Source organism: Carassius carassius, chromosome 24, assembly GCF_963082965.1.
Source record: "Carassius carassius chromosome 24, fCarCar2.1, whole genome shotgun sequence".
Classification (NCBI taxonomy): domain Eukaryota; kingdom Metazoa; phylum Chordata; class Actinopteri; order Cypriniformes; family Cyprinidae; genus Carassius; species Carassius carassius.
In genome coordinates, this window is record NC_081778.1 from 17,275,391 (window position 1) to 17,289,491 (window position 14,101).

The following is a 14,101-nucleotide window of genomic DNA, read 5'->3' on the forward strand; positions in this document are numbered from 1 at the left end:
ACCCAAAGAAACTCATCCGGCTCCAAAGCCAAGACTGGAAATGACGCAAACAGAATAAAACATTTTATTGCATTTAAAAGAAAAAGAAAAGAAAATTCAGACAGCAAGAGCTGAGTGGCAGTTATGCTTGCAGGTTGCAGGACACTTTAATGGGCAGAATCTTTGTACCCACCCAACCATCACTCCCATAGGGCAAGGAATAGTAGCAGTGCATTGTTATTCATAAAATACTGTGTGTGCTGTGCTACAGATTTAAAACACGGCCAGACATGAAGCAGCTGTAACAGAAGGGCTTGTGTTGAAAAATGAAAAAGAGGGTAATTCATATATCAAAAGACAGAGAGGCACGACTCTCCATTACTGCAGAAGAGAAAAGCCTCAGGCAAACCCATAATGTAACACTAAATGTCTGTCTGTTACATTTGCGCACCCCTATAGAAGGTTCAGACCTTTAATCTGCTTCTGAGTATAAAGATGACAATGTGAATGGCACAAAGTGAGAAACAAAGTTATAATCTCTAACCCAGTTTGTTTTGGAGTGTGCAAAATTATTCAGGTACTTTAAAATCCAAATATTACCACTCTTGATCTGTTTGACATGTTTCCTAATTAACTTGTGAAATGAAAGTGAGGTGTCTGCTATCTAACATACTATATTAGTATGCCTGGCATACTAATGGATCTCAGAGCAATGACATTGTCTCCTTGAAAAACGCCATCCCAAAATGTCACTGTCCTGACTTTGACTGTAGCATTAGCATTCCATGTGAGCTCTCTCCTGAGCTTTCTCCTTCAAAAGCAAGGGGACAGCCAGTGTTCTGTATCCAGACAGTGGTCTCCATGTCCCACTGTGGCTCTGAATTACCTGACAGACAAGCTCTAAGACTTAAAAATAAAAGATCTCAGACCTGGTCCCGGTTTCTTTCTCTCTCTCTGGCTCTATTCTCCCAGTACTGATGCAGCTCAACTGCATAAACATGCTACCTACAGATTGTAAAAAATAACAGGAAATAGAATGAGAAAAGCAATGATTATTGTAAGTTGATAAACTACCCCATTTAAAAACCTGCATCGGTCAACCACTACAACAATATTGTAAATAGTTGGATTTAACCAGCAGAACGAGAATGTGGCCTACACACATATTTAATGTAAAAACCCTCTGCAATGCATCCACGCAATTATCAGGCACTCCTACTTTACAACAGTATACATGGTCTCTGAAGGGGCCCGAAGAACTTTGCCCCAAGTCAAAGAAATGTATTATTACATTCTACACATTGCTAAAGCTGGAGAAGACCATCACAACATCAGCACTGACCATTACAGCATTCATAAATAATCCATTCCTATCTTTCTAGAGAGTTCATCCGCTCTAATAATCCTAACTCATGCATCATGTGCCTGTTCTGGCTGCTCTCACCAACTGCAGGGATCTGGACTATCATACAAGACTTAATAAATAACTGCAGGTATGTGCATGGCTTATGTTCACATTCCTCGTGACACTGTTCGAGTAAATATTTAATACCGGGATGTTGCAAAATTCATATTCCTGTTCAGAGGAGTGGGATGTTGGATGTGCATTTTCTGCAAAGGTGAATGGGAGAGGAATGGACTGATAGGAGTAAATGAGAGCGGGACTCTTGGACCGACTCTGTTAAGATAAGACCACACATAGTCGGGAGTGATCAGAGCAGCTGAGAGCTTACAGTGAACAGTGGTTTGAGTTGAAAGAGAGGTGAAGTGCTGGCAGCCACCGAGGGGGGTCCGGCACAGGTGAGAGAAATACGACGGAAGTAGGAGAACTGTCTGGTTATCAGTCTGTGTGATTAGATCAGGAGGACTTGTTTAAGAGCAAAGATGGAGACAGATACTACAAACCCCAAACAAGCTAGCATGTGACTGTTAGGTATTTGGGTGGGAGGGAACAGATTATCCCTCCGAATCTAGATGTTTCTGATGACAGCACATTGCAAGAACACATACTGTGTCTCTTTACAACTTAATATATAGAATTCACTATGTATAGGATTTATCTAGATGTTTTAATATTTATCTCAGTCAGCCTCACCTTTATGAATGTGTGTGTGTTTTCTGTCTCAGGAGTTTTCAAACATCATGCCAAGGATCTGCTAATATGATAATCTCTTTCAAGGGATCCACTTGCTAAAACAAAGAAAGCTATATATTTATATGTATCGAGATCCATGTGTGAGACAAACAGTACGTTCTCACAACGGCAACATTATTGGAAATTATTTACATTTCATTTGTATTGTCTGGATTTATATTATGCCAAAACAAAATAAAATTTTACTTAAACTTTACCGAAACTTATTAAACAATATTATGTAATGTAATATTTATTTATTTTTATATTACTTAATTATTCCTAATAATTCAAATTCATTTGTTAAATTGACAGCCCTACTTTGTTTCTTCGTAATAGTTTTTCTTTAAATTTGACTATAGTCTATTCTTTGACAGATGTTCGACCGTGTCTGGCAAACGTATGAACCCAGATCAAGTGCCAAACAGACAGTCAAACACAGTGTTTCTAACCTGCATCTGTTCTCTGCTTGCCTTTTGCCTTCAAAACAGGTGTTATGTCCAAGAGAGGAGGCCGTGTCATGCGCCTGTTGAGTAAAGACAACACAGGCTGGTCTGTCCTGAGGCTGTGCCACACACACAGAGAAATCACAGCCACATTTGCACACACACGGAAGATGAATACACAAAAGCACCAGGACTTACACCACCACCTGCCCCAAACACAAACAGAGCATGATGGGTAAATTAACAAAGATGCCAAGCAGAAGCTGCGAGTTTCAGTGACAGTCTGAAAGTGACTTAACCTTTTTTGTATGTGAAACTACGCTAAGGTGATTGTACCTGGCCACATTTCGCATTGTTCACTAATTTTTGAAAACAGCTAATTTCTACCATTTATTATCTGAGAGCTTTGTTCTCAAAATACTATACCTCCAGCCATCAGATACAGAAAGAACGGCAGAGATGTAGATTAAATAAGACTCATTATCTTAGTTTCTGTGTGTCACCCAGGCTATTATCGACTCTGTATGTTAGCTTGCTTCACTTTTAGCCACTATAACTATTTTCCCCCCTTTTTGCTGTGTAAGTTCTTTATATTTTTCATTATAATCACTTAAAACAGAAAAGTGAATTGCACTTACACTAGAAGTAAATTGTTGTTTTACTGTTTACGAACTCTATTGTTTGCTTCTGATGTCACACTGTCATTCATAAACTCCAGATCAAGGACTCAGATGACAGAGAAAGCTGATGATTATCATCAAGATACAAACCCAGCATCGATTGGTTTAGTTTCGTCAATTTGAAACTGACCCTTTAACTCTGAATTCTTTCAGCTAGCGTCATTCAGGCCACAGATTAAATACTAGCCACTGTTAACATAATGAGTTTTGAGTGTTTCTATTCAATTCTTCTGTTTTCCTTCTTCAGTAAGACATTCAACACCACTAACAAACAGTGGTTTGCTGTTTGCTTGAGTTAACGTATGGTTAGATCAGATTAGCAATGTTTAAGAGAGAGGGGAAAAAAATATTTACCTACACTTCAGCAGTGTGTGAAAAGGAAGAGCTCTGTGTGAATGTAATTTAGGACAGCTCATACACAAAAACAAACAAAAGCTTTGTTTAACAGGAAAATTCGATTATATCTTAATCTTATTACTCGTTAGTCCTTGCGTTTACCCGCCTGTCATCCTGACCCGCTCTTACAGATCTCTCTATCCTTGAAAAAAATAGAAGAGGGGCGTTGAGTGGCTTTGAGGCCTCACTGATAATACGGTTATTTTTGAGGAAAGACCGTACAGTCCAGAAATCCTTAAAATCATCACATCTACATTGGAAAATAGACAGCGCATGCACAGTTACCGTTTAAACAATGGAGCCCGCACATTTTTACACTCTCCCGCTACTAAACAGGCACAACATATTATCTGAGAGCACAATAATTTATACTTAACTTATCTAGTGTCATAATTGCAGTAATTATAGTTTTTAATCTCCCTTATATACACCCACAGGCTCAGTTATGAAAACAATGCCCTGAAAAAGTTAATAAACGTGAAGTAAAGGCTGCAGGGGCTCAGAGTCGATGTCTGCGGCATCGTTGGAGGCTTAGCCGCATTCGGACAGTAGCGAGTGAACAAACAGCAACACCTTCTCAGCCAGCATTCTTGACATTCTCCGCTAACACTCAAAGACTTGTTTACCTTTCTCTCTTGCTTCCAAATTACAGGGACAGAGAAAGGGAGGGCTTGAGGTGCTCCAGAACAGCTGGCTAGTTAGAGAGAGAGAGAGAGAGAGAGAGAGAGAGAGAAAATGTTATGAAAACGATTATTTCTTGAGAGATGAGGGGGTAAACCAAGCTGCAACCTTTCTCTTGAAACCTACACGAAGTGACTAAAACTGCAATTCACTGACTGGCCACTGGAAGCCTCAATCCCATAGTCTCCCCATGTTAAAATCCCCAAATTTACAGCAAAAAAACGTTTACAGCCTGGTACAAAAAATTATTTTGGTCTGTATAGCAAAGTTTGCCCTTTGTGACAACTGTGATGGGGGTGAACTCATCTGTTTAAATCATATCAAGCCTTAAAGTTCTGCATAATTAAGGGCTCAGCCATTTAAGTGACAGGTGGATTGCTGCTGCTTGTCACCGCCGTCGAGCAAGGTGGGCGTGGTTTCAGCAACCAGCTCCCGCCTTTTTTGCCCATTTCCGATTATCCGTGAGTGACGCTCGGTGACGCGCTGCCAAGATGGCGACGGCCGCCTCCGCCCACTTTTGGCTTCAAAAACGCTCTTCGGAAACCAATGGGTGATATCACGGACACTGCACGTACATGTTTTTATACAGTTGATGGGGTAAAAGCAGAACCGCTAGTTATGACGATTCTGAGGAAGGAAGATTCGGTGCACACACAGGTCATGTATAAACTCAACTGGCGTGGAGCTGCATTGTGGAGACAGAGGATAACACAGCTTTAATCTGATTTTCTGTTTAGCAGGTGCCATTAGGTGTAAATTTGTCGATTCAGCTGAACAGCGCAATACATCCAAATATCGATCTTTGCTGCCCTCTGGTGTTTAGTAACTGACTTTTGCCACATGCCTTTAACTGTACTATAATAAACATTATACATGTTATTTCTCCGATGCAGGTAATTTCAATATAGCAATTACCATTTACGGCACGAGCCAGAAAAGAGAAGGATAACGCCACTTATCAATCGCTTTGAGTTCTTTAACAAAATCCAGAACGCGGAATTACTAGCTAATGTATAACTGTAGGCTATACATACTCTGAAGTATAATGTCTAGACTGGAATTTGTCAAGATAAAAATTAGCGAGACATTCTACATTTGATCATTTTGTTTTAAAACTCAACTGTCATTGACAGGCACACAAATAAAGTGTCATTATTTTAACACCAAAACGGCTTCTTGCATACAAAAATTGCAGATTAACTGGTTATGAATCGGGCGCTATAGTTTTAAATTCGAAAGCTTATTTCTTACAGTAACTTATGTAAAATGTGTCAAAGCAATATCAAATATTAAACCTTTTTGCCTTGCCTTTAATATTGCCCAATATTATATCTTGGGCATGTCAATTTTCATAAAGGTAGCGTGATTTAAAAGTGTTTTAATAATCATCAGAATAGCGAAAATGTATTTTGTCAAAAGCAGACTATAGATCATACTTGTTAATCTTTTTTCTAGATCAATATCATACATGAATTATCTTTATATATATAAATAGTTAAAACCCTTGTTCCACCAAAATGTTAACTGTGGAATGACGTAAGATTTGCATCTAAATGTATTATTTCTATTACTTTTGAGAAACGTAAGAGCAAAGGGAAGGACAAATATTTCTTTCAGAATTCAAAACAAATCAGTATTAGGAATGGCACAGAAAAACACTTTTCAAAAGCTGTAATTGGATCGTTTATCATGAAGTTATATCTCAAAGAAAACTACAGCAAAGTAAAACAGAAAGGAGCAACATCTTTTATTTCCCTGCACATTTGTGCCTTGAATACCTTCGATTGAGATTTTCTTGGTAGGGAATATACGATGGTTTTAACATTCTAAAAGAACATATCTGTAGCTCCTCACAACAGGTTTCAGCATTTGAGAAAAGGAAACAGAACTTCATAGATCTACAGTTAAAAACTGGAGCAAAAACTGTCCGTACAATGAGCACGTACACAGACCGGAAATGTAATTATGGGATTTTGGCACAAGCAGTGAAGTAAACTCAACTCTAGCTGCCATCACAAATCAAACCGTTCTTATCACAGAAGCCCACATGATGGCACTGTTATCACGCAACAATCACAGTTCATCTCAATACACAGCTGTTTAACTCACATGCAATATGCAATTATCTATTCACTGCTCCAAATTCCTCTGCCAAAGCTAGCAAGAGGGAAATAAAGATGCTTGTCTTAATGAGTAAATCAATCAGCATCCTTGCCTAAAACGAATACAAATCTTGCCTTACAGTTAATCAGACTCGAAGATGATGCAAGCAATTTGCTTGAAGCACCTTAGACTGAATTAATTATAATATTACTCAAAGACCCAGAATTTAAAAATAAGCATATCGAGTTAAAATATGGCAAGGAGGGGGGGAAATACAACACATTAAGCCAATGGCTTTAGGAGCATTATAGCATTAATAAAAAAAAAAAAATATGAGACAGAAACAGAGGTTGGTTTCTCACAAAAGTTTATTTTACACTTCAAGATTTCTTGCTTGCAGCGGCAACCTGCAACAGAGCATAAAAAAATAATCAGGATTAAGAGAAACAAATGAATCATATCACATTCCCTGCAACGTCAGGACAAAATCCTCCAGAAATAAATTAACAGTGGGGAAACATTCAGGAGCCTTTCAGGTCCATGACGAGATCTTAGCCAGGAGATTAAATGCAACATTCAGTTCTACTCGGACACCGTTTCTGCTCATGCCACCAATGAGAAGCCAAGCACATCAACAGTGCTCTGGAAAGAGTCAGTGCAGACGACACAGCCAAGGCAAGCACAACACAAAATCACGTTAACTCATCTGAATTCAGCTCATTAAGGGGATCAGTCAGAATAAAACGCCACCATACGGCAGCCCAGCGAGCATGAAATTCAATCGGCTTGTTTACTTCCTCCAGCATCGGATTGGTACACAGCGGTAGCTCGCAGGAAAAGCGGAGGACCAGCAGAGGGGTAAAAAGGAGATGTGCTTGCATTTCCTTTTTGAAGATAGTACGGTCTAAAAAACTGTTAAATCAGAGTTGCTGCAGTCAAATAACAATGAGGCCTTTTAATAAGTGAAGTGAAGTGAGTGACGTGACATTCAGCCAAGTATGGTGACCCATACTCAGAATTTGTGCTCTGCATTTAACCCATCCAAAGTGCACACACACAGAGCAGTGAACACACACACACTGTGAGCACACACCCGGAGCAGTGGGCAGCCATTTATTCTGCGGCGCCCGGGGAGCAGTTGGGGGTTCGATGCCTTGCTCAAGGGCACCTAAGTCGTGGTATTGAAGGTGGAGAGAGAACTGTACATGCACTCCCCCCACCCACAATTCCTGCCGGCCCGGGACTCGAACTCACAACCTTTCGATTGGGAGTCCGACTCTCTAACCATTAGGCCACGACTTAAGTGAACAATCAATCTATAACTGACATATCTGTAACACTATCATCAGGTACTTTCCTCCACGTGTTTTGGGAATGTCCAATTGTTGTCAACCTATGAACTCATATGAATTCTGTTTTGTCCTTTTTACTTCAAATTGATAACACGTCTAATCCAGGTTTAGGTCTTCTCAATGACGATTCTAAATCCTGTAGAAGTTCATTAAAGAGAATGCTGTTTGCTGGTTTTACAGCTGCAAAGATGATAATGTAAAACTGGTTTACTCTGCAGATGTGTTCAAAAACATTTTGGATTCATAGCCTCCTTAAGATAGTGAAGTGAATGTACAACCGCACAAATTAACAAGGCTAAACCTAGTACCATTGATGCATGGCAATGTTTTGGATTTATAATTTTTATAATATATATATATATATTTTTTTTTCCTCTTTCAGATTGTAAATGATTTATGTCTGTTGCTCCCCCTTCCCTGTGTATGAGTGGATGTTTTGTTGATCCAAAAACAATAAAAAGCTTCATTACATTCAGTGCTTGAATCTGCCTTGTGCAGCAACATCGTTTTAATTCCTCTGAAATTTGATTACACAACTACGGTGAACAGTATTATCAAATCTGAGAGTCACCATCTGTTGTATGGTATCTGACTAACTTTAGAAGCCTTTGACTTTGAGACTAAATCAATAGCACCTTAAAACTGATTTTTTTTTTTTTAAATCGATGTTACAAATGCTTAAGTTCACAAATACAGTAAGCTGGTAACACTTCTTACCTGCCCAGCGATTCTGTCCAGGTCTCTGGTGCCCTGAGGGGTCAGTCTACGCCCACTGGAAAACAGCAACAATTGAGAGTTAGTTGAACTCCAAAATAACACTACCTGCAATAATACATCTTACATATAGTCAAAAGCAGTCTACAGGCAACTCACCCATTGGGGTCTTTCTCCACCATCTTGAGTCCCTCGAGGGCCTGAAGCACTTTACGGGCAACGTTTTTGGAGCCCACACTGAAGTGAGAGGGGCACACACCATTCCTCTTACGCCCGCCATAGATCTTGGTCATAGAGCCTACGCCAACACCTCCACGCAGGTACAGGTGACGCACTGTGGAGGCTGAGAGAGGACAGAGTCAGGAGAAGAGATTTCTTCAGGGCAGTGAGAACAACAGGTGGCAACATGCCATGAAATGCTTCAGCTTTCCTTCTAAAAGAAAGAACCAATGCAGGTCTATACAGTACACATGGCATACAATCTGTAATGTCAGTTACTAACTACACAAACTCCGCTCTTAATTTTACACAGTGCATCAAGTGGGAAATGTTTCAGAGAAAAATATTTTAGTCGGTTTCTCAGCACACCAGAAACTGCTGATATATTAACAGGACAAGGTCATCAATAATTGAGTCCAATCCTGACAGTAAATATTCAAAGACTAAATTTTACAGTTCCCATTGACTTCCATTATAATGTTAAAAAAATAATACATTTAAGTCAGTGGGAACTGGAGCTGTTTGGTAACAAACATTCTGCCGAATACCTATAGTGTTACACAAGGGGGAAAAGAAATAAGTCAAATAAAAATAAAGAGGTTTGGAGCAACATGAAGTTGTGTAAACTTCAACTTCCATTTTTTGGGTAAAATATACCTTTATTATTAAATTACAAAGATCTATTTCGCAGCATATTTCACCAATAAGTTTTACTTTAACACTTGATACTGCTGATACATACTTGAACTAGAAGAGTTGTTTATAAAAGTCTGTTACTATAGTGCTTACAGCACTGCTTTCCATTTCTGACCCGTTTACATCACTCCTTACTGAAAACAACAATAGCACAAGTTTTTACTATGATTTTGAAGTTACTAAGAACCATGAAACCACGTCTTGATATCAAGACAAACTTACAAATTACAAGTTCATTATGGACAACACTGACATCTCAATGTCTGCTGTAAACAGTCAATTTTTTGCAACAAAACTGGAACCAAAATGGGGACCTATTACACAGAGACCTGGCACAGAAATAGTGTCTGTAAAACCTATTCCATAAAGAAATACTTAATACAAGTCATACTTGCACTAGCTTCTTGACAGATGAACAATTACGCATCCCTGAAGAAAGCATAAGTGTGCTGCATGGCTCAACTTAACAAATGCACAGCCAGCATTCTAGTTCTACAGTATGAGAGGTTCTGCTTAAAGTGCTATTCATGAAAGTCTTAGTTTCATCCACATGCATTAGCTTTTATAAAATACACATCACGCTCACCAGCTCTGACATAGAACCAGTTCTCATCACAGGGAGCCAGCTCTTTATGCTTGGCTAGCTTAACGATGTCAACCCAGTCTGGCACCTTCAGCTTCCCCGACCTGTCAGAACACCAAGGTCCAAAATGAGCTTTAGTACACAAAGCCAAAACTACTTTATCATGGTGTCACAAGCTTCAAAAAATAATAATCTACTCAATGAACACAAAGACATTTGAACTGACTTCTTGAGGAAGGCTGCCAGCGCACGGACAAACTCCTGCTGGTTGACGTCTTTCACGGTTACACCACCGCCTGGCATCTGAAAACCAGAATCAATTTAAAATTTAAGTCACAAAAGTATTTTCCAGTTGTTTGTAACAACAGCAAGTCACATAAAACATTTAGCTAACTAACATGAATAAGTTACATTTGAGGAAACCTAGAAACTGCGCAAAATACAGAAACCAACACAATTGCCTTATCGTTAAAAGTCCAAATAGTCACATTCAGTTTTATGCGTTATTCCATGTTAGGAGGCATCGTGTTAGCAACGCGGCTAATGGCCACGTTTATTCTGACGCGGAAAATAAAACATACCATTAAATTCTAGAGAGTAAAAAGTAACAAATTACAAGACTAGCGTTTTAGATCATTTAACAGTTTATTTTAATTTCTACTAACAACGCCTCTTTTTGCAGCTAGGTAAAGTGAAACATGTCGAGTAGAGCAGGCCTCAATGCGGCTGCCTAGGGCGCTGCCATTGAACACCGGGTATTCATAGCATGCGATCTTATTTTTAATTTTCAAAAAACTATGCATTTTGTATAATTTTATTGACAGTCCGGTCTTAGTATAAGTACTGATATACATAATAAGTTGGTTGTAGGAGCGAAATAGCGGCAAACAATTCTCATAAGTCACTTCATAAGCTAGAAAGATACGGAGTATGATTTACCTTGCTTGTGGACAGCAAAAAGAAGAGGGACATGCGGGGTTTTCTAGGCGTGTTAACAGGGGCGAGTCGCGTTTATTATCGCGAGATTTGAACGAGCTGCAGCGATGGACTGGTTTCTGTTCAGCTTCATGTATGCCAAATATAAAAACTTTTGCTGAATGTTTTATGAACAAAAATATAACAACGATTATGCAAATTTAACAGTTAGGTATAATTAGTGTTTACTTAGGCACACATGAATAAAACATAAGTTTAAAAGCTTTGTCTTTCATTTATGGAAGTTCAGACAAAGTAGCTATAATTAAATAGTCATATGCCATATGGTCAAATGCCATAACAATTATTTAAACCATACCATTAATAATCAGTAAAAATAACCACATATAAGAAGTGGTCGAAACATACAAATATTTCACGGGGGATGGTGTAGTCAGTTTCTTCTTTTGCGGGGTCGGGGTGGGGGGAGGCAGATTTTACATAATGATTTTAATATTTGTTCCAAAAAGGTTTTTATTTAATGAAAAATTATACTTTTTAAATTAACTATTACTTATAAGCTTTTTTTCTTCTGGTGCCTGAAAATGAGGAATTCTGGTCAATAATTTGCTAAATGTTGTTTTTATTTTGTTTTGTTTTGTTTCTTTGCTGGTAGTGCTGGCACCCTGTCAGGATAAATAATGATGACAATAAAACCGCCAGTAGGTGCCAGCAAGTCCATGTTTTAAAAATGCTTTATTGACTTATTCAAATCAAACGATTTGTTCAAAACGGCTGATTCAGTTAGAAACGAAACAAATTAAGTCCATCTGAGATAGATCTGAATGGACTGTTGAATCCCTGGCTCACTCGATTTGTTCAAAACTTGACTCATTCAAAGAACGAAACACCGTGTTGCTATGCACTGTTCTATAAAATTAATTGCACATTTGTGCTTGCGCAGAAATATCAGAAGATATTCAGAAAAGTACATTGCTTGTGCAAGGAATATTAAAACGGAAAAACCCACACATGTGCGGTGGCCGAGAGAACTCAATGCGCTGCAACTTAAGAAAACACATGTAAATTGAAAAAACACCAGCAAATGAAGAAAATATCTTAATCAGTTTGACAACACAAGTGTTGCAAATCCTAACAACACATGCAAACTAAGTAACGCTGCAAATCCTCACAATGCAAATAACGCTGCAAATCCTCACAACACATGCAAATAATGGAACGCTGCAAATCTTCACAACACATGCAAATAACAAATGCGCTGCAAATCCTCACAACACATGCTAGTTAAACGCGCTGCAAATCCTCACAACAAAGGTAAATTAAGAAATGCTGCAAATCCTCACAATGCAAATAACGCTGCAAATCCTCACAACACATGCAAATAACGGAACACTGCAAATCTTCACAACACATGCAAATAACAAGTGCGCTGCAAATCCTCACAACACATGCAAGTTAAACGCACTGCAAATCCTCACAACACATGCAAATAATGAAACGAGCTGCAAATCCTCACAACACATGCAAATTAAAGGTACAGGTTGTAGGGCCTGCCACGAGAGGGCGCACTACCAAAACAATAACAATCACATGGTTTGATGATGCTAAGAAGGAGTGTGGAATGATGGGATTTGTTGTGTATTGTTAGTAATCAGCTGGACAAAATATATAACACTAGCCTAGTGGTTTTTGGATATTTTACTGCAAATATCTTACAAATTGTACCTTTAAATAGCACTGACCACAACGGAAATGTTTCAAGGAGACCCCAAAAAGTGTCAGACCCGGCTGGGATTTGCTTATTGTGCAGTGGCTACTGGTCAGTGGAGTTGTTGGTGAACTGCAAGGTGAGGTTTTTTTTTAAACACCCTGATTGCATGATTCCTTTATCTTTTGGATATTATTAGCCTAAGATGAATAATTACAGGATTAACTCTAAAACGTTATTATATAAGATGGCTAACTTTAGAATCTTCAACTAAATATAATTTCAAGGTTAATGAAAATAAATTTGCAATGCTTCATTAATTGTTTCTTAATTTGCATGCGAAGATTTGCAGCGCGTTTCTTAATTTGCATGTGTTGTGAGGATTTGCAGCGCTTTTCTTGATTTGCATGTGTTGTGCGGATTTGCAACATTGTGTTGTCAAACTGATGAAGATGTTTTCTTCATTTGCTGGTGTTTTTTCAATGTGCATGCGTTTTCTTAAGTTGCAGCCCTCTCGGCCACCGTACACATGGGTATTTTTTTCTTTCATTGCTTGAATTATACAGGCATGCTAACTGTAGCTATAATAACAGGCTTTATTGCGCAGAGAAAGCTTTTGGACTCTCAAGACATGTTTTGTTTGTTTTTTTGCAAAGTCATGATATGCCAGCTCTACTATCAACTCTCAATCAGTCACACATACAGCACAATAACATAGTGTCGGGGAATGTCTAATGTAAATTACATTCAAGGAAAAATCATACTTTTTTCCTGTTGTGTTCTTAAAGAAATGACTAAAACTGGTTTCCGCTTGTGAGCAGCTTGTTACAGTAGGCTACCAAGTTCTGATTGGCCAATCGCCGCTTTTTAGTTTGTGAAGTTTGTGAATTATTATAAGGAATTTAGATAATTTTAACATTTCATTTGCATAGTTTTAAATAATACGCATATTATTCTAAAGGGCATGGTTTTACCAAGGGGATGCTTAGTGTATTTTTTTTTCAACGGGGGGGATGCAAAATGCGGTTTTCGAGCCCTGCTGCATATAGGTGTGTACACCTTTTGCCACGTTTATCAGCTGCAGCCTGCATGCAGGTGGTACATTGATCAATTCGCCATAATGCCAACCACTGCTTAATCACTTTAGACCATGGGTGCCCAATTCTGTACCTGGAGTTTTACCTCCCCGCAAACTTCAGCTCCAACCCTGATCAAACACACAGGATTGGGCGCCCCAGCTTTAGACCTGCTCCTGGAGGGTTAATGTCCTGCAGAGAATGACTTCAATACACCTGCCTGGAAGATAAGTTAGTTAGTCTGCTATTAGCTGGTTCAGGTGTGCTTAATTAGGGATGTAGCCTAACTTTGTGGGACAGTGGCCCCCCAGGGACAGGTTTGGACACCCCTGATATAGCCCTCCTATTCCTGTGACCACTTTTCACATTTCCAGGGTTCTCAGAAACAAAAGTCATCA

The 14,101-nt window shown here is 38.9% G+C and overlaps 1 protein-coding gene across 1 annotated transcript; it reads right to left on the reverse strand.

The window, feature by feature from the left end:
* Window positions 1-6,769: 6,769 nt before the first annotated feature.
* Window positions 6,770-10,364, reverse strand: LOC132103628 (small ribosomal subunit protein eS19). Its single transcript, XM_059508723.1, has 5 exons — window positions 10,210-10,364; window positions 9,987-10,087; window positions 8,645-8,828; window positions 8,489-8,543; window positions 6,770-6,826 (listed from the first exon to the last, which is right to left on the reverse strand). The coding sequence occupies exons 1-5, from the start codon at window positions 10,284-10,286 to the stop codon at window positions 6,800-6,802; spliced, it is 444 nt and encodes a 147-aa protein (XP_059364706.1). The 5' UTR covers window positions 10,287-10,364; the 3' UTR covers window positions 6,770-6,799.
* Between the last annotated feature and the right edge of the window lie 3,737 nt (window positions 10,365-14,101).